The sequence below is a fragment of the Phyllobates terribilis genome, unplaced genomic scaffold (assembly GCF_046119375.1).
Source record: "Phyllobates terribilis strain yellow unplaced genomic scaffold, ASM4611937v1 Scaffold_4__5_contigs__length_816908805, whole genome shotgun sequence".
NCBI classification, from domain to species: Eukaryota; Metazoa; Chordata; class Amphibia; order Anura; family Dendrobatidae; genus Phyllobates; species Phyllobates terribilis.
In genome coordinates, this window is record NW_027362764.1 from 26,621,928 (window position 1) to 26,646,919 (window position 24,992).

Consider the following 24,992-nt stretch of genomic DNA (forward strand, 5'->3'; position numbering starts at 1 on the left):
CGGGTGGCGTAGTCGTCCAACATCTACCGCTAATACAGCGCCACTTAGTCTGACTCCCTGGGCACGGACCGGATCACCGCCACGAGACTACAACCCTCAAGAGATCCGGCTCCGGGTAAGCTCCCGCGTGTGCAACGCAGCGCGACACAGGCCCAGGGGTGCGTCAGCTGCTCTTAGTAAGCACCTGTTCACACCTAGTTTTTGTGGTGGAAGTGCCGTCATTTTCTTTGTTACAATGATGACATCCGTGTGACACGGACCGGTGCTTGGTAATCAGCGGTACAGTTACCGCTGTTTCTAAGCGCCGGGTGCTGAACACTGCCCTCATCAAGGTTCCCTGCCGATGCTGCGATCAGCACCAGCAGGGACAATGATGAGAGTAGTAGTGTCTGCTCCTGCAGTGTCCATCTGTAAAAATAAGAATAAAATAAAAAATCCATATACTAACCTTTCCTAAGTGTTCCTCGCTGTAATCCATGTGACCGCTCAGCAGACGAGCTGCAGCGAGTGTCCCCGGTGCTGCGCTCAGTGAGAGCAAGTGGTGTCACGTCAGATTTGTAGAGTTATTTGCGCTGCTACATGACCGGCCATTTATGATCTGAAGGGTTTGACAAGGACTCATGTGTTTCTTCTTGAATTTTGTTAGTTTTTTTTTCTGGTCAGATTGTTGAAAAGTACTGATGATTTTATATATACAGTACAGACCAAAAGTTTGGACACACCTTCTCATTTAAAGATTTTTCTGTATTTTCATGACTTTGAAAATTGTACATTCACACTGAAGGCATCAAAACTATGAATTAACACATGTGGAATTATATACTTAACAAAAAAGTGTGAAACAACTGAAAATATGTCTTATATTCTAGGTTCTTCACAGTAGCCACCTTTTGCTTTGATGACTGCTTTGCACACTCTTGGCATTCTTTTGATGAGCTTCAAGAGGTAGTCACCAGAAATGGTCTTCCAACAATCTTGAAGGAGTTCCCAGAGATGCTTAGCACTTGTTGGCCCTTTTGCCTTCACTCTGCGGTCCAGTTCACCCCAAACCATCTCGATTGGGTTCAGGTCTGGTGACTATGAAGGCCAGTTCATCTGGCGTAGCCCCCCATCACTCTCCTTCTTGGTCAAATAGCCCTTACACAGCCTGAAGGTGTGTTTGGGGTCATTGTCCTGTTGAAAAATAAATGATGGTCCAACTAAACGCAAACGGATGCAATAGCATCCCGCTGCAAGATGCTGTGGTAGCCATGCTGGTTCAGTATGCCTTCAATTTTGAATAAATCCCCAACAGTGTCACCAGCAAAGCACCCCCACACCATCACACCTCCTCCTCCATGCTTCACGGTGGGAACCAGGCATGTAGAGTCCATCCGTTCACCTTTTCTGCGTCGCACAAAGACACGGTGGTTGGAACCAAAGATCTCAAATTTGGACTCATCAGACCAAAGCGCAGATTTCCACTGTTCTAATGTCCATTCCTTGTGTTCTTTAGCCCAAACAAGTCTCTTCTGCTTGTTGCCTGTCCTTAGCAGTGGTTTCCTAGCAGCTATTTTACCATGAAGGCCTGCTACACAAAGTCTCCTCTTAACAGTTGTTGTAGAGATGTGTCTGCTGCTAGAACTCTGTGTGGCATTGACCTGGTCTCTAATCTGAGCTGCTGTTAACCTGCGATTTCTGAGGCTGGTGACTCGGATAAACTTATCCTCAGAAGCAGAGGTGACTCTTGGTCTTCCTTTCCTGGGGCGGTCCTCATGTGAGCCAGTTTCTTTGTAGCGCTTGATGGCTTTTGCAACTGCACTTGGGGACACTTTCAAAGTTTGCCCAATTTTTCGGACTGACTGACCTTCATTTCTTAAAGTAATGATGGCCACTCGTTTTTCTTTACTTAGCTGCTTTTTTATTGCCATAATACAAATTCTAACAGTTTATTCAGTAGGACTATCAGCTGTGTATCCACCAGACTTCTGCACAACACAACTGATGGTCCCAACCCCATTTATAAGGCAATAAATCCCACTTATTAAATCTGACAGGGCACACCTGTGAAGTGAAAACCATTTCCGGTGACTACCTCTTGAAGCTCATCAAGAGAATGCCAAGAGTGTGCAAAGCAGTCATCAAAGCAAAAGGTGGCTACTGTGAAGACCCTAGAATATAAGACATATTTTCAGCTGTTTCACACTTTTTTGTTAAGTATATAATTCCACATGTGGTAATTCATAGTTTTGATGCCTTCAGTGTGAATGTACAATTATATATATATACACATACAGTACAGACCAAAAGTTTGGACACACCTTCTCATTTAAAGATTTTCTGTATTTTCATGAATATGAAAATTGTACATTCACACTGAAGGCATCAAAACTATGAATTAACACATGTGGAATTATAGCCAATGGGTTTAAGAGCAAAAGTGTCGCTCCAGGAAGGTAATGGACCATAGAAATCTAAGCTTTCAAGACGCCATGTACTTTTGTTAGAATGTGACTATAAAATGACTACTTCTCGGTGTGAATTTTCTTATGCTTGTTAAGAGATGATTTCTGTGTAAAACTTTTCTCACATTCTGAACATGAATATGGCTTCTCTCCTGTGTGACTTCTCTCATGACTTATAAGATATGATTTCTGAGTAAAACATTTCCCACATTCTGAACATGAATATGGCTTCTGTCCTGTGTGAATTCTCTCATGAACGCTAAGCTGTGATTTACGAGCAAAACATTTCCCACATTCTGAACATGAAAATGGCTTCTCTCCTGTGTGAATTCTCTCATGACTTATAAGATATGATTTCTCAATAAAACATTTCCCACATTCTGAACATGAATATGGCTTCTGTCCTGTGTGACTTCTCTCATGTGTAACAAGAACTGATTTATATGTAAAATATTTCCCACATTCTGAACATGAATATGGCTTCTCTCCTGTGTGAATTCTCTCATGACTTATAAGATATGATTTCTGAGTAAAACATTTCCCACATTCTGAACATGAATATGGCTTCTGTCCTGTGTGAATTCTCTCATGAACGCTAAGCTGTGATTTACGAGCAAAACATTTCCCACATTCTGAACATGAAAATGGCTTCTCTCCTGTGTGAATTCTCTCATGACTTATAAGATATGATTTCTCAATAAAACATTTCCCACATTCTGAACATGAATATGGCTTCTGTCCTGTGTGAATTCTCTCATGAATGCTAAGTTGTGATTTCTGAGCAAAACATTTCCCACATTCTGAACATGAACATAGCTTTTCACCTGTGTGAATTTTCTCATGAATGCTAAGTTGTGATTTATGAGCAAAACATTTCCCACATTCTGAACATGAAAATGGCTTCTGTCCTGTGTGAATTCTCTCATGTGAAACGAGAACTGATTTATATGTAAAACATTTCCCACATTCTGAACATGAAAATGGCTTCTCTCCTGTGTGAATTCTCTCATGAGTAATAAGATATGATTTCTCAATAAAACATTTCCCACATTCTGAACATGAATATGGCTTCTGACCTGTGTGAATTCTCTCATGAATGCTAAGTTGTGATTTCTGAGCAAAACATTTCCCACATTCTGAACATGAAAATAGCTTTTCACCTGTGTGAATTTTCTCATGAATGCTAAGCTGTGATTTATGAACAAAACATTTCCCACATTCTGAACATGAATATGGCTTCTCTCCTGTGTGAATTCGCTCATGTGAAAGAAGATTTGATTGATATGTAAAACATTTCCCACATTCTGAACATGAAAATGGCTTTTCTCCTGTGTGAATTCTCTCATGAATACTAAGTTGTGATTTCTGAATAAAACATTTCCCACATTCTGAACATGAATATGGCTTCTGACCTGTGTGAATTCTCTCATGAATGCTAAGCTGTGATTTCTGAGCAAAACATTTCCCACATTCTGAACATGAAAATAGCTTTTCAGCTGTGTGAATTTTCTCATGAATGCTAAGCTGTGATTTATGAACAAAATATTTCCCACATTCTGAACATGAATATGGCTTCTGTCCTGTGTGAATTCTCTCATGTGAAACAAGATTTGATTTATATGTAAAACATTTCCCACATTCTGAACATGAATATGGCTTCTCTCCTGTGTGAATTCTCTCATGTGAAACAAGATTTGATTTATATGTAAAACATTTCCCACATTCTGAACATGAAAATGGCTTCTCCGTTGTGGTAGCTGTTTGATCTTCAGCATTTCTTCTGTGACTTTTATTTTGCTTAACAGTCTGTGATGAATTAGGAGGTAATAATACATTAAAATCATCAGATGATCGATCTCTGCTGTTGACGGATGGGGGTATAGCTGACATGTCGGCATGCTGAGTACATGTATCTTGTGTGATACTATAATCTTCTGCATTCAATTCTAGAGATATCAGATGTCTCTCAGAGCTCCTGGTACAGTCATCTGCCAAGAATAAAACTGATATTATATTTAAATAATAAAACCTTAAATATTACATTTATCTGAACATTAAAAAAAAAAATTCCCATACAAATTGCAAGGTATAAGAAACTAACCATCTCCCCTGCAGCAAGTAAATAAGTAACAGCAGCAGTGCATAGAAATAACACACTGAATAAACTCTGTTTTTGATTGCTTTTGATTTTAAAAAGTGTAAAATTCATCCCACCAGCGGCAAGGTGAACCCAAATCAGGATTGTCCGATCATTTAGTATTAAAACCTTATCATGTGTCAAAGTGATGTCAATGTGAATAAGGGCCGAGCAATATGAGTACCCAGCAAAATGGGAAGCTATATAAAGGTAATGTCCAGGTCACAGAAAGGTCGGCCGCACCCCTTACCTGCACTAAGTGCAGAAGCCTGAGACTTAACCCCAAAAAAATGAACTGGAGGTAAAGTTCAGTTTTATGCATGCAAAATAGGAGCATGTTCACATGTTGTTGTTTTTTAATCAAAAACTGCATTTACTAAGTACCCAGTGTTATTTATATGCACTATTGCTTTTACTTACAGCAGAGTGTATGTGCATTTTGTTTATGCCTTAGGTTTAATAGGTCTGTTTAACCCCTTTAAAGCCCAAGACGTACTAATACGTATCTGCGCCCTGGGCTTTAAGAGCCTGATACGTATTAATACGTCATGGCGATCGCGCGAGCACACAAGCTATGCGGGCGTGATCGCCGCCGGGTGTCAACTGATTGTCACAGCTGACACCCTGTACTATGTGCAGGGAGTGGTCCCGCGCGGCTCCCGGCACATTAACCCCCGCAATGCTGCGATCGAAGTCGATCGCAGCATTACGGGGCAAGGGGAGTTGATCGCAATACTCACCTCCTCTCCTGGCCTCCAGCTCTCTCTGCTGCGGCTTCCCGGATGTTGCCATGACGACCCGATGTTGTCATGACAACATCCGGGTCACCAGACAGCAGGAAGATATTTTGGTCATGTGCAGTGCATGACCAAAGTATTTTCTGCATCTGCAGCGCTTACAGTCTATCAGAATAATACAGGCGATCAGAATAAAAAAAGTGAAAGTCCCATAGTGGGACAAAGTATCAAAGTAAAAAAAAGGTATCGGAAAGTGAAAAAAAAAAAAAAAAAAGTAAAAATATGAAAAAAATAATCCACCAAAAACAAAAATATAATGTACCCATCAATAAATATTATTGAAAATAAATAAATATGTGTACTTTTATTTGGTATCGCCGCGGAACAAACTGACCTATAAAATTGTCCCACTAGTTAACCCCTTCAGTGAACACGGTAAAAAAAAATGAAGCAAAAAACAATGCTTTATCACCCTACCGCCAAACAAAAAATGGAATAACACGCGATCAAAAAGACTAATATAAATAAAAATGGTACCGCTGAAAACGTCATCTTGTCCCGCAAAAAACAAACTGCCATACAGCTCCATCAGCTGAAAAATAAAAAAGTTATAGCTCTCAGAATAAAGCAATGCTAAAAAATATTTTTTTTAATAAAATTGTTTTTATTGTGTAAAAGCGCCAAAACATAGAAAAACGATATGAATGTGGTACCGCTGTAAACGTACTGACCCGAAGACTAAAGCTGCCTTATCAATTTTACCACACGCGGAACAGAATAAAGAAAAAAAAAAAAAAAAACAATTCCGGAATTTTTGGTTTTTGTTTATTCTGCCTCCCAAAAATCAGAATAGAAAGCGATCAAAAAATGTCACGTGCCTGAAAATGGCACCAATAACAACGTCAACTCATCCCGCAAAAAACAAGCCATCACATATATGGAAAAATTATAGCTCTCAAAATATGGCGATGCAAAAACTAGATTTTACAAAAAAATGCGTCTTTTAGTGTGTGACAGCTGTCAGTCATAAAAACCCGATATGATTCTGGTATCACTGTAATCGCACCGACCCGAAGAATAAAGTCGTCTAATCACTTATACCGCACGAGGAACGGCGTAAAAAATAAACTCTCGGGTTAGGATTGTGCTAGGGTTGGGGTTAGGGTTGTGCTAGGGTTCGGGTTAGGGTTGGGGTAGGGGTTAGGGTTGGGCTTGGAGTTGGGCTAGGGTTAGGGTTGGGATAGGGTTAGGGTTGGGGAGAGGGTTGGGCTAGGGTTAGGGTTGGGGTTGGGATTTTTTTCAAAAGTAAAAAAAAAAAAAAAAATATCACGATATGGCGACTAGTGTTGAGCGAAAGTACTCGCTACTTGAGTTTGCATCGGGTGCTCGGGTATGCACTGAATATCGCGGGTGCTCAAGTGACATGCTCGAGTCTCCGCCCCATATGCTTCGCGGCCAAAAAAAACTCGCGGTGATTGCCATCCATGCACGAGCAATACCCGCATGTTTTTTTTTGGGTGTCTAATAACCGTGAAACATGCGGGCGGTGATTCGAACAGATCACTCGAGCACCTGTGATACTTGGTGCATACCTGAGTACCCGATGCAAACTCAAGTAGTGAGCCCTTGCGCTCAAGACTAATGATGACAACTTATTCAATATGATGACCTAATGTTATCAAATTCTGTGTTGTACTTCTGGGTTCAAAATGTTCACTATACCCCTTGATAAAATCCTTGAGGGGTGTAGTTTCCAAAATGAGGTCACTTGTGGGTGGTTTCCACTATTTAGGCACACAGGGGCTCTCCAAACGCGACATGGCATCCGCTCTTGAATCCAGCCAATTTTGTGTTCAAAAAATCACACAGTTCTCCTTCCCTTCTGAACTCTGCCGTGCGCCCAAACACTGTATTTTCCCCACATATGGGGTATTGGCGTACTCAGGAGAAATTGCACAACAGTTTTTGGGGTCCATCCAAGAAATCCTCTTACCCTTGTGAAAATAAAAAAATTGGGGCTAAAACATCATTTTTGTGGAAAAAGTTTGATTTTTTTTTATTTTCATGGCTCCATGTTATAAACTTCTGTAAAGGACTTGGGGGTTTCAGGGTGCTCACCACACATCTAGATAAGTTCCCTGAGGGGTGTAGTTTCCAAAATGGAGTCACTTGTGGGGGGTTTCCACTGTTTAGGCACATCAGGGGCACATCCGCTAATTATTCAAGCAAATTTTACATTCAAAAAGTCAAACGGCGCTCCTTCCCTTCCGAGCCCTGCCGTATTCTCATTTGCACAAGGAAAGACTAGAAGCAATGGGATGAAACTGAACGGGAGGAGACACAGATTAGATATAAGAAAAAACTTTTTGACAGTGAAGTGATCAATGAGTGGAACAGGCGGCCACGAGAGGTGGTGAGTTCTCCTTCAATGGACGTCTTCAAATAAAGGCTGGACAGACATCTGTCTGAGATGGTTTAGTGACTTCTGCACTGAGCAGGGGGTTGGACCAGATGACCCTAGAGGTCCCCTCCAACTCTACCATTCTATGATTCTATTCTATCAGTCTAATGTGTACAGAGGTGTAAACTGTGATCTCACAGCAGGGACCAGGAGACCAGGTACAGCCCCATGCACATTAGTCAGAAGAATCAGACGTCCATGTGTATGTGGCCCTCCCAATGCTCCGCAGACAGTGACAATTGAAACACTGGACCCATTGGTTCTCTGGGATATTACGGCACTGCCAGAGGAGTCTGGGGATGGAGTTCTTGTTACGCTCCTGTCTCGTTTCAGGGCTTTGTTCACTACACCCCTACAAATGTTCTTGTGCTTCATGTTAGGCTTTGCAGGTAGCCTGGCGGGCTCCCAAGTGCTGACCTTCCCAGGCCTATGTAAGGCCTCCCAATACACACACTTGTATCTAGGTGTAAAGGCTTTCTAGTAACACTTTTATTTTGTCTGTGCACAGTTCCTATCCACAGTCTTCAGGACGTCTCCTATTTGTCTGCTGCTTCCATGATTTTCAGACTTTCTAGTTACTCCAGAGTTCTGTCTGCTACCTGTTTTCGGTCCTCTAGGACCTTTACTGTGTGTTCGCCGGCGGTTTCCAGAATATCTCATAGCCGTCATTGGCTTCTAAGGAATTTACACTTTCTTGTTACTCCGGAGTTTAGTCTGCTACCTCTGTGTAGACTCCATGACACCTTCTGTCTGTCTGCAGCTTCCAGTCCTTGAGTCACCTGTCTGCCTGTGGTCTTCAGTAACTCTGCTACCTGTCTGAGGTCTCCATGACACCTCATGTCTGCCTGCGGCTTCCAGTCTTTAAGTCACCAGTCAGCCTGCTGTCTTCAGTAACTCTGCTACCTGTCTGTGGTCTCCATGGTGCCTCATGTCTGCCTGCGGCTTCCAGTCTTTAAGTCACCAGTCAGCCTGCGGTCTTCAGTAACTCTGCTACCTGTCTGTGGTCTCCATGGTGCCTCATGTCTGCCTGCGGCTTCCAGTCTTTAAGTCACCAGTCAGCCTGTGGTCTTCAGTAACTCTGCTACCTGTCTGTGGTCTCCATGATGCCTCATGTCTGCCTGCGGCTTCCAGTCTTTAAGTCACCAGTCAGCCTGTGGTCTTCAGTAACTCTGCTACCTGTCTGAGGTCTCAATGGGCCTCATGTCTGTCTGCGGCTTCCAGTCTTTAAGTCACCAGTCAGCCTGCGGTCTTCAGTAACTCTGCTACCTGTCTGAGGTTTCCATGGCGCCTCATGTCTGCCTGCGGCTTCCAGTCTTTAAGTCACCAGTCAGCCTGTGGTCTTCAGTAACTCTGCTACCTGTCTGTGGTCTCCATGACGCCTCATGTCTGTGTGGCACCCCAGGAGTCTGGTTGCCACAGTGGCATTGAATCCCTCACAAGGGGTGATGCCATGCCTGGAAGCAAGCAGGGGTCTCCTAGTCAGGTATACTAACATGCAACACTTTCCTGGCTCCAGACCAGCAACGGGAGGCCCCTCCCCTTGGCAACTGGGATCTATAGGCGGGGTTAGTTAGACTTAGTGTGAGGAGTTGAATACAGGACAGCGACGAGGAAGGAGCTGGGGAGCGGAGCTGCACGGCAGTTCACCCCAGAGGAAAGAAGCGCAGAAGAACCGGACACCGGAGTCCGAGGTTGTGGGGCACCGAAGGCCCAGCAGCAGAAACCGGAGGGCAGGAGACTGCAGGTCTCCTGGCCCCACCAGACGCCCAGAGGCTCAGCAGCACAGAGGGCCCAGCACCGCCACATGGGAGCGACGCATCAGCAAGGCCTGAGCTGCCTGCCATACGGGTGAGCACAGAAACGTTGCACTCAGGGACGAGGGCCACCGCATAGCTACAAGCAGCAGGTCCAAAGAGGTCAGCGCAAAGGGAAGGCCTACAACTCCACCTGGCGAGGTGGATTCCTTACTTGCTTGCAGGCTGCCCGGACTTCCACTTCTAGCCAGTACCCGTGTCTCGGTTTGCCTAATCACCGCAAGTAAACATAAGAGGAAACCGCCATTGAGTTGTAGACTGATTATTAACTGCGCCATCACCCCTGCACTACACCGCCCAGCATCATCTACTTCCTTACAACATCTACACTGCCCTGGAGCTAAGCTCTACCTGTGGAGTACCACAGGTGGTGTCACGAACTTCATACATAAAAACTATAAAATCCCCTTTTTACTGACCGCCCTGGGTCACGGTCTTCTGCGCAGATTCAGCAGTATCACAGCTGCTGGTCGTTATTTTGCTGCTCTGTAACCGTCCATCAAAAGGTTAAAAATAAGATGACTATGTATAATCCCTTTTCACCTCTCCGGCCCCTCCGCTCCTCACCGTCACCGTCTGGTCCTCTGCGCGTCTTCTTATCGCCGGTGAGGACTGGAACCTCGGCTTCTTCACGCTAAGTCAGAAATTAGGCTTTGGTGAAAGCAGTTTCCAGGCATGACATTGTGACCGTATTCACACTTGATCAGAAACATCCCGGCCTCATCAGGACCAGAAGTCCCGGCCCAAGGATCCAGAGCTCACCGGCGATAAGAAGATGCGCAGAGAACCGGACGGTGACGGTGAGGAGCGGAGGGGCCGGAGAGCTGAGCAGTGGGGTAAATATAAGTTTATTAAGCTGTAGGGTCCGGAGAGACCCCAGAACATAATAAGGGACTTTCAGTTTGCAGACAATAACTTCTCAGTGAATGGAATTTCCCAGGAAATCTGTGGAGTTTGGTAAATTCAGACCTGTCCGGTGAATGAGAATGTGGCTCGGCTTTATTTCGTGGTGACTCCTCACCGGGGCGGTTACCTGTAGGATCGTCCTCTCTGCATCGCACATCACTTTCTTCATTCTTCATTATGGCTTTCAGCATTAAGATTCTTCAAATCTTTACCCGGATTTCAGAGCTGTAAAAGAAATAATGGAAAACTTACAGCTGGAAGAAAACATCCGAGAAAGGAAGAAAAGTCACAAAAGGAAAAGTCACAGAATGAAGGAAAAGTCAGATGGAAAGTTCTAGATGAGCAGAGAAGATCAGTAAAGAGGAGCCATCAGCTCTTCTGACACGACGGCTTTCCTACATTTCCCATAATATTATTCTGGAGCGTCGCTCCTTATATCTCTACATTGCTCCGCTCCTCCATTATTCTTACCGATAATGTAGGTGTTCTTCATCATACTTCCTTACTAGTTACTTTCCAATATCTCATACATGAACTCTGAAGCCTTTATTCTGAAGGATTCGAAGGTGGAACAATTACCACAAAACCAGAGAAATCCCCCCTTAGTTGGTGGCCCTGATGGTGTGAAGGGTGGGCTCTCCTTCATACTATAGCCTGCTGGTGATCGCCGGATCTTTCTTATACAGGTCAGTTTATATTTTATTATCAATCCCCTTTAATGACTCTATCCAGACAAGGCGGGGGGTCTTATAAATTCCTGCAAATCCAACTGTGTCCATCCACTGATCAATATGTTATCAGTATAACATCTCCAGGTGCGGATCCGCATGTACAATCCGTATGTACAATCCACATGTATAATCCACACGTACAATCCGCATGTACAATCCGCATGTATAATCCACACGTACAATCCGCATGTACAATCCGCATGTACAATCCGCATGTACAATCCGCATGTACAATCCGTATGTACAATCCGCATGTATAATCCGCACGTACAATCCGCATGTACAATCCGCATGTACAATCCGCATGTACAATCCGTATGTACAATCCACATGTATAATCCACACGTACAATCCGCATGTACAATCCGCATGTACAATCCGCATGTACAATCCGCATGTACAATCCGTATGTACAATCCGCATGTATAATCCGCACGTACAATCCGCATGTACAATCCGCATGTACAATCCGCACGTACAATCCGCATGTACAATCCGCATGTACAATCCGCATGTACAATCCGCATGTACAATCCGTATGTACAATCCGCATGTATAATCCGCACGTACAATCCGCATGTACAATCCGCATGTACAATCCGCATATACAATCCGCATGTACAATCCGTATGTACAATCCGCATGTATAATCCGCATGTATAATCCGCACGTACAATCCGCATGTACAATCCGTATGTACAATCCGCACGTACAATCCGCACGTACAATCCGCATGTACAATCCGCATGTACAATCCGTATGTACAATCCGCATGTATAATCCGCACGTACAATCCGCATGTACAATCCGCATGTACAATCCGCATGTACAATCCGTATGTACAATCCGCATGTATAATCCGCACGTACAATCCGCACGTACAATCCGCATGTACAATCCGCATGTACAATCCGTATGTACAATCCGCATGTATAATCCGCACGTACAATCCGCACGTACAATCCGCACGTACAATCCGCATGTACAATCCGTATGTACAATCCGCATGTATAATCCGCACGTACAATCCGCATGTACAATCCGCATGTACAATCCGCATGTACAATCCGCATGTACAATCCGTATGTACAATCCGCACGTACAATCCACACGTACAATCCGCACGTACAATCCGCATGTACAATCCGCACGCACAATCCGCACGCACAATCCGCACGCACAATCCGCACGTACAATCCGCACGTACAATCCGCACGCACAATCCGCACGTACAATCCGCACGTACAATCCGCACGCACAATCCGCACGTACAATCCGCACGTACAATCTGCATGTACAATCCGCACGCACAATCCGCACGTACAATCCACACGTACAATCCGCACGTACAATCCGCATGTACAATCCGCACGCACAATCCGCACGCACAATCCGCACGCACAATCCGCACGTACAATCCGCACGTACAATCCGCACGCACAATCCGCATGTACAATCCGCACGCACAATCCGCACGCACAATCCGCACGCACAATCCGCACGCACAATCCGCACGTACAATCCGCACGTACAATCCGCACGCACAATCCGCACGTACAATCTGCATGTACAATCCGCACGTACAATCCGCATGTACAATCCGCACGTACAATCCGCACGTACAATCTGCATGTACAATCCGCACGTACAATCCGCACGTACAATCCGCACGTACAATCCGCATGTACAATCCGCACGTACAATCCGCACGTACAATCTGCATGTACAATCCGCACGTACAATCCGCATGTACAATCCGCATGTACAATCCGCATGTACAATCCGCACGTACAATCCATAGGCACAATCCGCACGTACAATCCGCACGTACAATCCGCACGTACAATCCGCATGCACAATCTGCACGTACAATCCGCATGTACAATCCGCATGCACAATCTGCACGTACAATCCGCACGTACAATCCGCACGTACAATCCGCACGTACAATCCGCACGTACAATCTGCACGTATAATCCGCATGTACAATCCACATGTACAATCCGCATGTACAATCCGCATGTACAATCCACATGCACAATCCGCACGTACAATCCGCACGTACAGTCCGCATGTACAATCCGCATGTACAATCCGCATGTACAATCCGCACGTACAATCCACATGTACAATCCGCACGTACAATCCGCATGTACAATCCACATGTACAATCCACACGTACAATCCGCATGTACAATCCGCATGTACAATCCGCATGTACAATCCGCATGTACAATCCGTATGTACAATCCGCACGTACAATCCACACGTACAATCCGCACGTACAATCCGCATGTACAATCCACACGCACAATCCGCACGCACAATCCGCACGTACAATCCGCACGTACAATCCGCACGCACAATCCGCACGTACAATCCGCACGTACAATCCGCACGCACAATCCGCACGTACAATCCGCACGTACAATCTGCATGTACAATCCGCACGCACAATCCGCACGTACAATCCGCATGTACAATCCGCACGTACAATCCGCACGTACAATCTGCATGTACAATCCGCACGTACAATCCGCACGTACAATCCGCACGTACAATCCGCACGTACAATCCGCACGCACAATCCGCATGTATAATCTGCATGTACAATCCACATGTACAATCCGCATGTACAATCCACATGCACAATCCGCACGTACAATCCGCACGTACAATCTGCATGTACAATCCGCATGTACAATCCGCACGTACAATCCGCACGTACAATCCGCACGTACAATCCGCACGCACAATCCGCACGCACAATCCGCATGTACAATCCACATGTACAATCCGCATGTACAATCCACATGCACAATCCGCACATACAATCCGCACGTACAATCCGCACGTACAATCCACATGTACAATCCGCACGTACAATCCGCATGTACAATCCGCACGCACAATCCGCATGTACAATCCGCATGTACAATCCGCATGTACAATCCGCATGTACAATCCGCACGCACAATCCGCACGTACAATCCGCATGTACAATCCGCACGCACAATCCGCACGTACAATCCGCATGTACAATCCGCATGTACAACCCGCATGTACAACCCGCATGTACAATCCGCACGCACAATCCGCATGTACAATCCGCATGTACAATCCGCACGTACAATCCGCACGTACAATCCGCACGTACAATCCGCACGTACAATCCGCATGTATAATCCGCACGCACAATCCGCATGTACAATCCGCATGTACAATCCGCACGTACAATCCGCATGTACAATCCGCACGTACAATCAGCATGTACAATCCGCATGTACAATCCGCACGTACAATCAGCATGTACAATCCGCATGTACAATCCGCACGTACAATCCGCATGTATAATCCGCACGCACAATCCGCACGTACAATCCACATGCACAATCCGCATGTACAATCCGCACGTACAATCCGCACGTACAATCCGCACATACAATCCGCACGTACAATCCGCACGTACAACCCGCATGTACAATCCGCATGTATAATCCACATGTACAATCCGCACGTACAATCAGCATGTACAATCCGCACGCACAATCCGCATGTACAATCCGCACGCACAATCCGCACGTACAATCCGCACGCACAATCCGCATGTACAATCCGCATGTACAATCCGCATGTACAACCCGCATGTACAATCCGCACGCACAATCCGCATGTACAATCCGCATGTACAATCCGCACGTACAATCCGCATGTACAATCCGCACGTACAATCAGCATGTACAATCCGCATGTACAATCCGCACGTACAATCTGCATGTATAATCCGCACGCACAATCCGCACGTACAATCCACATGCACAATCCGCATGTACAATCCGCACGTACAATCCGCACGTACAATCCGCACGTACAACCCGCATGTACAATCCGCATGTATAATCCGCATGTACAATCCGCACGTACAATCAGCATGTACAATCCGCACGCACAATCCGCATGTACAATCCGCACGTACAATCAGCATGTACAATCCGCACGTACAACCCGCATGTACAATCCGCATGTATAATCCACATGTACAATCCGCACGTACAATCAGCATGTACAATCCGCACGCACAATCCGCATGTACAATCCTCACGCACAATCCGCACGTACAATCCGCACGCACAATCCGCACGCACAATCCGCATGTACAATCCGCATGTACAATCCGCATGTACAATCCGCATGTACAACCCGCATGTACAATCCGCACGCACAATCCGCATGTACAATCCGCATGTACAATCCGCATGTGCAATCCGCACGTACAATCCGCATGTACAATCCGCACGTACAATCAGCATGTACAATCCGCACGTACAATCCGCATGTATAAACCGCACGCACAATCCGCATGTACAATCCGCATGTACAATCCGCACGTACAATCCACATGCACAATCCGCACGTACAATCCGCATGTACAATCCGCACGTACAATCCGCATGTACAATCCGTACATACAATCCGCACGTACAATCCGCACGTACAACCCGCATGTACAATCCGCATGTATAATCCACATGTACAATCCGCACGTACAATCAGCATGTACAATCCGCACGTACAATCCGCATGTACAATCCGCATGTACAATCCGCATGTACAATCCGCACGCACAATCCGCATGTACAATCCGCATGTACAATCCGCACGTACAATCCGCACGCACAATCCGCACGTACAATCCGCATGTACAATCCGCACGTACAATCCGCATGTACAATCCGCATGTACAATCCGCACGCACAATCCGCATGTACAATCCGCATGTACAATCCGCACGTACAATCCGCACGTACAATCCGCACGCACAATCCGCACGTACAATCCGCATGTACAATCCGCACGTACAATCCGCACGCACAATCCGCACGCACAATCCGCACGTACAATCCGCATGTACAATCCGCATGTACAATCCGCATGTACAATCCGCATGTACAACCCGCATGTACAATCCGCACGCACAATCCGCATGTACAATCCGCATGTACAATCCGCATGTACAATCCGCACGTACAATCCGCATGTACAATCCGCACGTACAATCAGCATGTACAATCCGCATGTACAATCCGCACGTACAATCCGCATGTATAATCCGCACGCACAATCCGCATGTACAATCCGCACGTACAATCCACATGCACAATCCGCACGTACAATCCGCACGTACAATCCGCACGTACAATCCGCATGTACAATCCGCACGTACAATCCGCACGTACAATCCGCACGTACAACCCGCATGTACAATCCGCATGTATAATCCACATGTACAATCCGCACGTACAATCAGCATGTACAATCCGCACGCACAATCCGCATGTACAATCCGCACGTACAATCAGCATGTACAATCCGCACGTACAATCAGCATGTACAATCCGCACGCACAATCCGCATGTACAATCCGCATGTATAATCCACATGTACAATCCGCACGTACAATCAGCATGTACAATCCGCACGTACAACCCGCATGTACAATCCGCATGTATAATCCACATGTACAATCCGCACGTACAATCAGCATATACAATCCGCACGCACAATCCGCATGTACAATCCGCACGCACAATCCGCATGTACAATCCGCACGCACAATCCGCATGTACAATCCGCATGTACAACCCGCATGTACAACCCGCATGTACAATCCGCATGTACAACCCGCACATACAATCCGCATGTACAATCCGCATGTACAACCCGCATGTACAATCCGCATGTACAATCCGCATGTACAATCCGCATGTACAATCCGCACGCACAATCCGCATGTACAATCCGCATGTACAATCCGCACGTACAATCCGCATGTACAATCCGCATGTACAATCCGCACGTACAATCCGCATGTACAATCCGCACGCACAATCCGCATGTACAATCCGCATGTACAATCCGCACGCACAATCCGCATGTACAATCCGCACGCACAATCCGCATGTACAATCCGCATGTACAATCCGCACGTACAATCCGCACGTACAATCCGCATGTACAATCCGCACGTACAATCAGCATGTACAATCCGCATGTACAATCCGCACGTACAATCCGCATGTATAATCCACACGCACAATCCGCATGTACAATCCGCATGTACAATCCGCACGTACAATCCACATGCACAATCCGCATGTACAATCCGCACGTACAATCCGCATGTACAATCCGTACATACAATCCGCACGTACAATCCGCACGTACAACCCGCATGTACAATCCGCACGTACAATCAGCATGTACAATCCGCACGCACAATCCGCATGTACAATCCGCACGTACAATCAGCATGTACAATCCACACGTACAATCAGCATGTACAATCCGCACGCACAATCCGCATGTACAATCCGCATGTATAATCCACATGTACAATCCGCACGTACAATCAGCATGTACAATCCGCATGTACAATCCGCACGTACAATCAGCATGTACAATCCGCACGTACAACCCGCATGTACAATCCGCATGTATAATCCACATGTACAATCCGCACGTACAATCAGCATATACAATCCGTACGCACAATCCGCATGTACAATCCGCACGCACAATCCGCATGTACAATCCGCACGCACAATCCGCATGTACAATCCGCATGTACAATCCGCATGTACAACCCGCATGTACAATCCGCATGTACAATCCGCATGTACAATCCGCACGTACAATCCGCATGTACAATCCGCATGTACAATCCGCACGTACAATCCGCATGTACAATCCGCATGTACAATCCGCACGCACAATCCGCATGTACAATCCGCATGTACAATCCGCACGTACAATCCGCATGTACAATCCGCACGCACAATCCGCATGTACAATCCGCATGTACAATCCGCACGTACAATCCGCATGTACAATCCGCACGTACAATCAGCATGTACAATCCGCATGTACAATCCGCACGTACAATCCACATGTATAATCCACACGTACAATCCGCATGTACAATCCGCATGTACAATCCGCATGTACAATCCGCATGTACAATCCGTATGTACAATCCGCATGTATAATCCGCACGTACAATCCGCATGTACAATCCGCATGTACAATCCGCACGTACAATCCGCATGTACAATCCGCATGTACAATCCGCATGTACAATCCGCATGTACAATCCGTATGTACAATCCGCATGTATAATCCGCACGTACAATCCGCATGTACAATCCGCATGTACAATCCGCATATACAATCCGCATGTACAATCCGTATGTACAATCCGCATGTATAATCCGCATGTATAATCCGCACGTACAATCCGCATGTACAATCCGCATGTACAATCCGCACGTACAATCCGCACGTACAATCCGCATGTACAATCCGCATGTACAATCCGTATGTACAATCCGCATGTATAATCCGCACGTACAATCCGCATGTACAATCCGCATGTACAATCCGCATGTACAATCCGTATGTACAATCCGCATGTATAATCCGCACGTACAATCCGCACGTACAATCCGCATGTACAATCCGCATGTACAATCCGTATGTACAATCCGCATGTATAATCCGCACGTACAATCCGCACGTACAATCCGCACGTACAATCCGCATGTACAATCCGTATGTACAATCCGCATGTATAATCCGCACGTACAATCCGCATGTACAATCCGCATGTACAATCCGCATGTACAATCCGCATGTACAATCCGTATGTACAATCCGCACGTACAATCCACACGTACAATCCGCACGTACAATCCGCATGTACAATCCGCACGCACAATCCGCACGTACAATCCGCATGTACAATCCGCACGCACAATCCGCACGTACAATCCGCATGTACAATCCGCATGTACAATCCGCATGTACAATCCGTATGTACAATCCGCACGTACAATCCACACGTACAATCCGCACGTACAATCCGCATGTACAATCCACACGTACAATCCGCACGTACAATCCGCACGTACAATCCGCACGCACAATCCGCACGCACAATCCGCACGTACAATCCGCACGTACAATCCGCACGCACAATCCGCACGTACAATCCGCACGTACAATCCGCACGCACAATCCGCACGTACAATCCGCACGTACAATCTGCACGTACAATCCGCACGTACAATCCGCATGTACAATCCGCATGTACAATCCGCATGTACAATCCGCACGTACAATCCACAGGCACAATCCGCACGTACAATCCGCACGTACAATCCGCACGTACAATCCGCATGCACAATCTGCACGTACAATCCGCATGTACAATCCGCATGCACAATCTGCACGTACAATCCGCACGTACAATCCGCACGTACAATCCGCACGTACAATCTGCATGTATAATCCGCATGTACAATCCACATGTACAATCCGCATGTACAATCCACATGCACAATCCGCACGTACAATCCGCACGTACAGTCCGCATGTACAATCCGCATGTACAATCCGCATGTACAATCCGCACGTACAATCCACATGTACAATCCGCACGTACAATCCGCATGTACAATCCACATGTACAATCCACACGTACAATCCGCATGTACAATCCGCATGTACAATCCGCATGTACAATCCGTATGTACAATCCGCACGTACAATCCACACGTACAATCCGCACGTACAATCCGCATGTACAATCCACACGCACAATCCGCACGCACAATCCGCACGTACAATCCGCACGTACAATCCGCACGCACAATCCGCACGTACAATCCGCACGCACAATCCGCACGTACAATCCGCACGTACAATCTGCATGTACAATCCGCACGCACAATCCGCACGTACAATCCGCACGTACAATCCGCATGTACAATCCGCACGTACAATCCGCACGTACAATCTGCATGTACAATCCGCACGTACAATCCGCACGTACAATCCGCACGTACAATCCGCACGCACAATCCGCATGTATAATCTGCATGTACAATCCACATGTACAATCCGCATGTACAATCCACATGCACAATCCGCACGTACAATCCACATGTACAATCCGCACGTACAATCCGCATGTACAATCCGCATGTACAATCCGCACGTACAATCCGCACGTACAATCCGCACGCACAATCCGCACGCACAATCCGCATGTACAATCCACATGTACAATCCGCATGTACAATCCACATGCACAATCCGCACATACAATCCGCATGTTCAATCCGCACGTACAATCCACATGTACAATCCGCACGTACAATCCGCATGTACAATCCGCACGCACAATCCGCATGTACAATCCGCATGTACAATCCGCATGTACAATCCGCATGTACAATCCGCACGCACAATCCGCACGTACAATCCGCATGTACAATCCGCACGCACAATCCGCACGTACAATCCGCATGTACAATCCGCATGTACAACCCGCATGTACAACCCGCATGTACAATCCGCACGCACAATCCGCATGTACAATCCGCATGTACAATCCGCACGTACAATCCGCACGTACAATCCGCACGTACAATCCGCACGTACAATCCGCATGTATAATCCGCACGCACAATCCGCACGCACAATCCGCATGTACAATCCGCATGTACAATCCGCACGTACAATCCGCATGTACAATCCGCACGTACAATCAGCATGTACAATCCGCATGTACAATCCGCACGTACAATCAGCATGTACAATCCGCATGTACAATCCGCACGTACAATCCGCATGTATAATCCGCACGCACAATCCGCACGTACAATCCACATGCACAATCCGCATGTACAATCCGCACGTACAATCCGCACGTACAATCCGCACATACAATCCGCACGTACAATCCGCACGTACAACCCGCATGTACAATCCGCATGTATAATCCACATGTACAATCCGCACGTACAATCAGCATGTACAATCCGCACCCACAATCCGCATGTACAATCCGCACGCACAATCCGCACGTACAATCCGCACGCACAATCCGCATGTACAATCCGCATGTACAATCCGCATGTACAACCCGCATGTACAATCCGCACGCACAATCCGCATGTACAATCCGCATGTACAATCCGCACGTACAATCCGCATGTACAATCCGCACGTACAATCAGCATGTACAATCCGCATGTACAATCCGCACGTACAATCTGCATGTATAATCCGCACGCACAATCCGCACGTACAATCCACATGCACAATCCGCATGTACAATCCGCACGTACAATCCGCACGTACAATCCGCACGTACAACCCGCATGTACAATCCGCATGTACAATCCGCACGCACAATCCGCATGTACAATCCGCACGTACAATCAGCATGTACAATCCGCACGTACAACCCGCATGTACAATCCGCATGTATAATCCACATGTACAATCCGCACGTACAATCAGCATGTACAATCCGCACGCACAATCCGCATGTACAATCCTCACGCACAATCCGCACGTACAATCCGCACGCACAATCCGCACGCACAATCCGCATGTACAATCCGCATGTACAATCCGCATGTACAATCCGCATGTACAACCCGCATGTACAATCCGCACGCACAATCCGCATGTACAATCCGCATGTACAATCCGCATGTGCAATCCGCACGTACAATCCGCATGTACAATCCGCACGTACAATCAGCATGTACAATCCGCATGTACAATCCGCACGTACAATCCGCATGTATAAACCGCACGCACAATCCGCATGTACAATCCGCATGTACAATCCGCACGTACAATCCACATGCACAATCCGCACGTACAATCCGCATGTACAATCCGCACGTACAATCCGCATGTACAATCCGTACATACAATCCGCACGTACAATCCGCACGTACAACCCGCATGTACAATCCGCATGTATAATCCACATGTACAATCCGCACGTACAATCAGCATGTACAATCCGCACGTACAATCCGCATGTACAATCCGCATGTACAATCCGCATGTACAATCCGCACGCACAATCCGCATGTACAATCCGCATGTACAATCCGCACGTACAATCCGCACGCACAATCCGCACGTACAATCCGCATGTACAATCCGCACGTACAATCCGCATGTACAATCCGCATGTACAATCCGCACGCACAATCCGCATGTACAATCCGCATGTACAATCCGCACGTACAATCCGCACGTACAATCCGCACGCACAATCCGCATGTACAATCCGCATGTACAATCCGCACGTACAATCCGCACGCACAATCCGCACGCACAATCCGCATGTACAATCCGCATGTACAATCCGCATGTACAATCCGCATGTACAATCCGCATGTACAACCCGCATGTACAATCCGCACGCACAATCCGCATGTACAATCCGCATGTACAATCCGCATGTACAATCCGCACGTACAATCCGCATGTACAATCCGCACGTACAATCAGCATGTACAATCCGCATGTACAATCCGCACGTACAATCCGCATGTATAATCCGCACGCACAATCCGCATGTACAATCCGCATGTACAATCCGTATGTACAATCCGCACGTACAATCCACACGTACAATCCGCATGTACAATCCGCACGTACAATCCACATGCACAATCCGCACGTACAATCCGCACGTACAATCCGCACGTACAATCCGCATGTACAATCCGCACGTACAATCCGCACGTACAATCCGCACGTACAACCCGCATGTACAATCCGCATGTATAATCCACATGTACAATCCGCACGTACAATCAGCATGTACAATCCGCACGCACAATCCGCATGTACAATCCGCACGTACAATCAGCATGTACAATCCGCACGTACAATCAGCATGTACAATCCGCACGCACAATCCGCATGTACAATCCGCATGTATAATCCACATGTACAATCCGCACGTACAATCAGCATGTACAATCCGCATGTACAATCCGCACGTACAATCAGCATGTACAATCCGCACGTACAACCCGCATGTACAATCCGCATGTATAATCCACATGTACAATCCGCACGTACAATCAGCATATACAATCCGCACGCACAATCCGCATGTACAATCCGCACGCACAATCCGCATGTACAATCCGCACGCACAATCCGCATGTACAATCCGCATGTACAACCCGCATGTACAACCCGCATGTACAATCCGCATGTACAACCCGCACATACAATCCGCATGTACAATCCGCATGTACAACCCGCATGTACAATCCGCATGTACAATCCGCATGTACAATCCGCATGTACAATCCGCACGCACAATCCGCATGTACAATCCGCATGTACAATCCGCACGTACAATCCGCATGTACAATCCGCATGTACAATCCGCACGTACAATCCGCATGTACAATCCGCACGCACAATCCGCATGTACAATCCGCATGTACAATCCGCACGCACAATCCGCATGTACAATCCGCACGCACAATCCGCATGTACAATCCGCATGTACAATCCGCACGTACAATCCGCACGTACAATCCGCATGTACAATCCGCACGTACAATCAGCATGTACAATCCGCATGTACAATCCGCACGTACAATCCGCATGTATAATCCACACGCACAATCCGCATGTACAATCCGCATGTACAATCCGCACGTACAATCCACATGCACAATCCGCATGTACAATCCGCACGTACAATCCGCATGTACAATCCGTACATACAATCCGCACGTACAATCCGCACGTACAACCCGCATGTACAATCCGCACGTACAATCAGCATGTACAATCCGCACGCACAATCCGCATGTACAATCCGCACGTACAATCAGCATGTACAATCCACACGTACAATCAGCATGTACAATCCGCACGCACAATCCGCATGTACAATCCGCATGTATAATCCACATGTACAATCCGCACGTACAATCAGCATGTACAATCCGCATGTACAATCCGCACGTACAATCAGCATGTACAATCCGCACGTACAACCCGCATGTACAATCCGCATGTATAATCCACATGTACAATCCGCACGTACAATCAGCATATACAATCCGTACGCACAATCCGCATGTACAATCCGCACGCACAATCCGCATGTACAATCCGCACGCACAATCCGCATGTACAATCCGCATGTACAATCCGCATGTACAACCCGCATGTACAATCCGCATGTACAATCCGCATGTACAATCCGCACGTACAATCCGCATGTACAATCCGCATGTACAATCCGCACGTACAATCCGCATGTACAATCCGCATGTACAATCCGCATGTACAATCCGCATGTACAATCCGCACGCACAATCCGCATGTACAATCCGCATGTACAATCCGCACGTACAATCCGCATGTACAATCCGCACGCACAATCCGCATGTACAATCCGCATGTACAATCCGCACGTACAATCCGCATGTACAATCCGCACGTACAATCAGCATGTACAATCCGCATGTACAATCCGCACGTACAATCCGCATGTATAATCCACACGCACAATCCGCATGTACAATCCGCATGTACAATCCGCACGTACAATCCACATGTACAATCCGTACATACAATCCGCACGTACAATCCGCATGTATAATCCACATGTACAATCCGCACGTACAATCAGCATGTACAATCCGCACGCACAATCCGCATGTACAATCCGCATGTATAATCCACATGTACAATCCACATGTACAATCCGCATGTACAATCCGCATGTACAATCCGCACGTACAATCCGCACGTACAATCCGCACGTACAACCCGCATGTACAATCCGCATGTATAATCCACATGTACAATCCGCACGTACAATCAGCATGTACAATCCGCACGCACAATCCGCATG

The 24,992-nt window shown here is 46.7% G+C and overlaps 1 protein-coding gene across 1 annotated transcript in view; it reads right to left on the minus strand.

The window, feature by feature from the left end:
- Nucleotides 1-2,265: 2,265 nt before the first annotated feature.
- The window catches only part of LOC141264834 (uncharacterized), a 36,261-nt gene continuing 13,534 nt past the window's right edge, over nucleotides 2,266-24,992 (minus strand). Inside the window, exons 2-3 of the mRNA XM_073677189.1 lie at nucleotides 10,627-10,724; nucleotides 2,266-4,432 (exon numbers count right to left, since the gene is read on the minus strand). Of these exons, the coding sequence (XP_073533290.1) occupies nucleotides 2,505-4,432; nucleotides 10,627-10,690 (1,992 nt within the window). The 5' untranslated portion in view covers nucleotides 10,691-10,724 and the 3' untranslated portion in view covers nucleotides 2,266-2,504. The remainder of the gene's footprint in view (nucleotides 4,433-10,626; nucleotides 10,725-24,992) is intronic.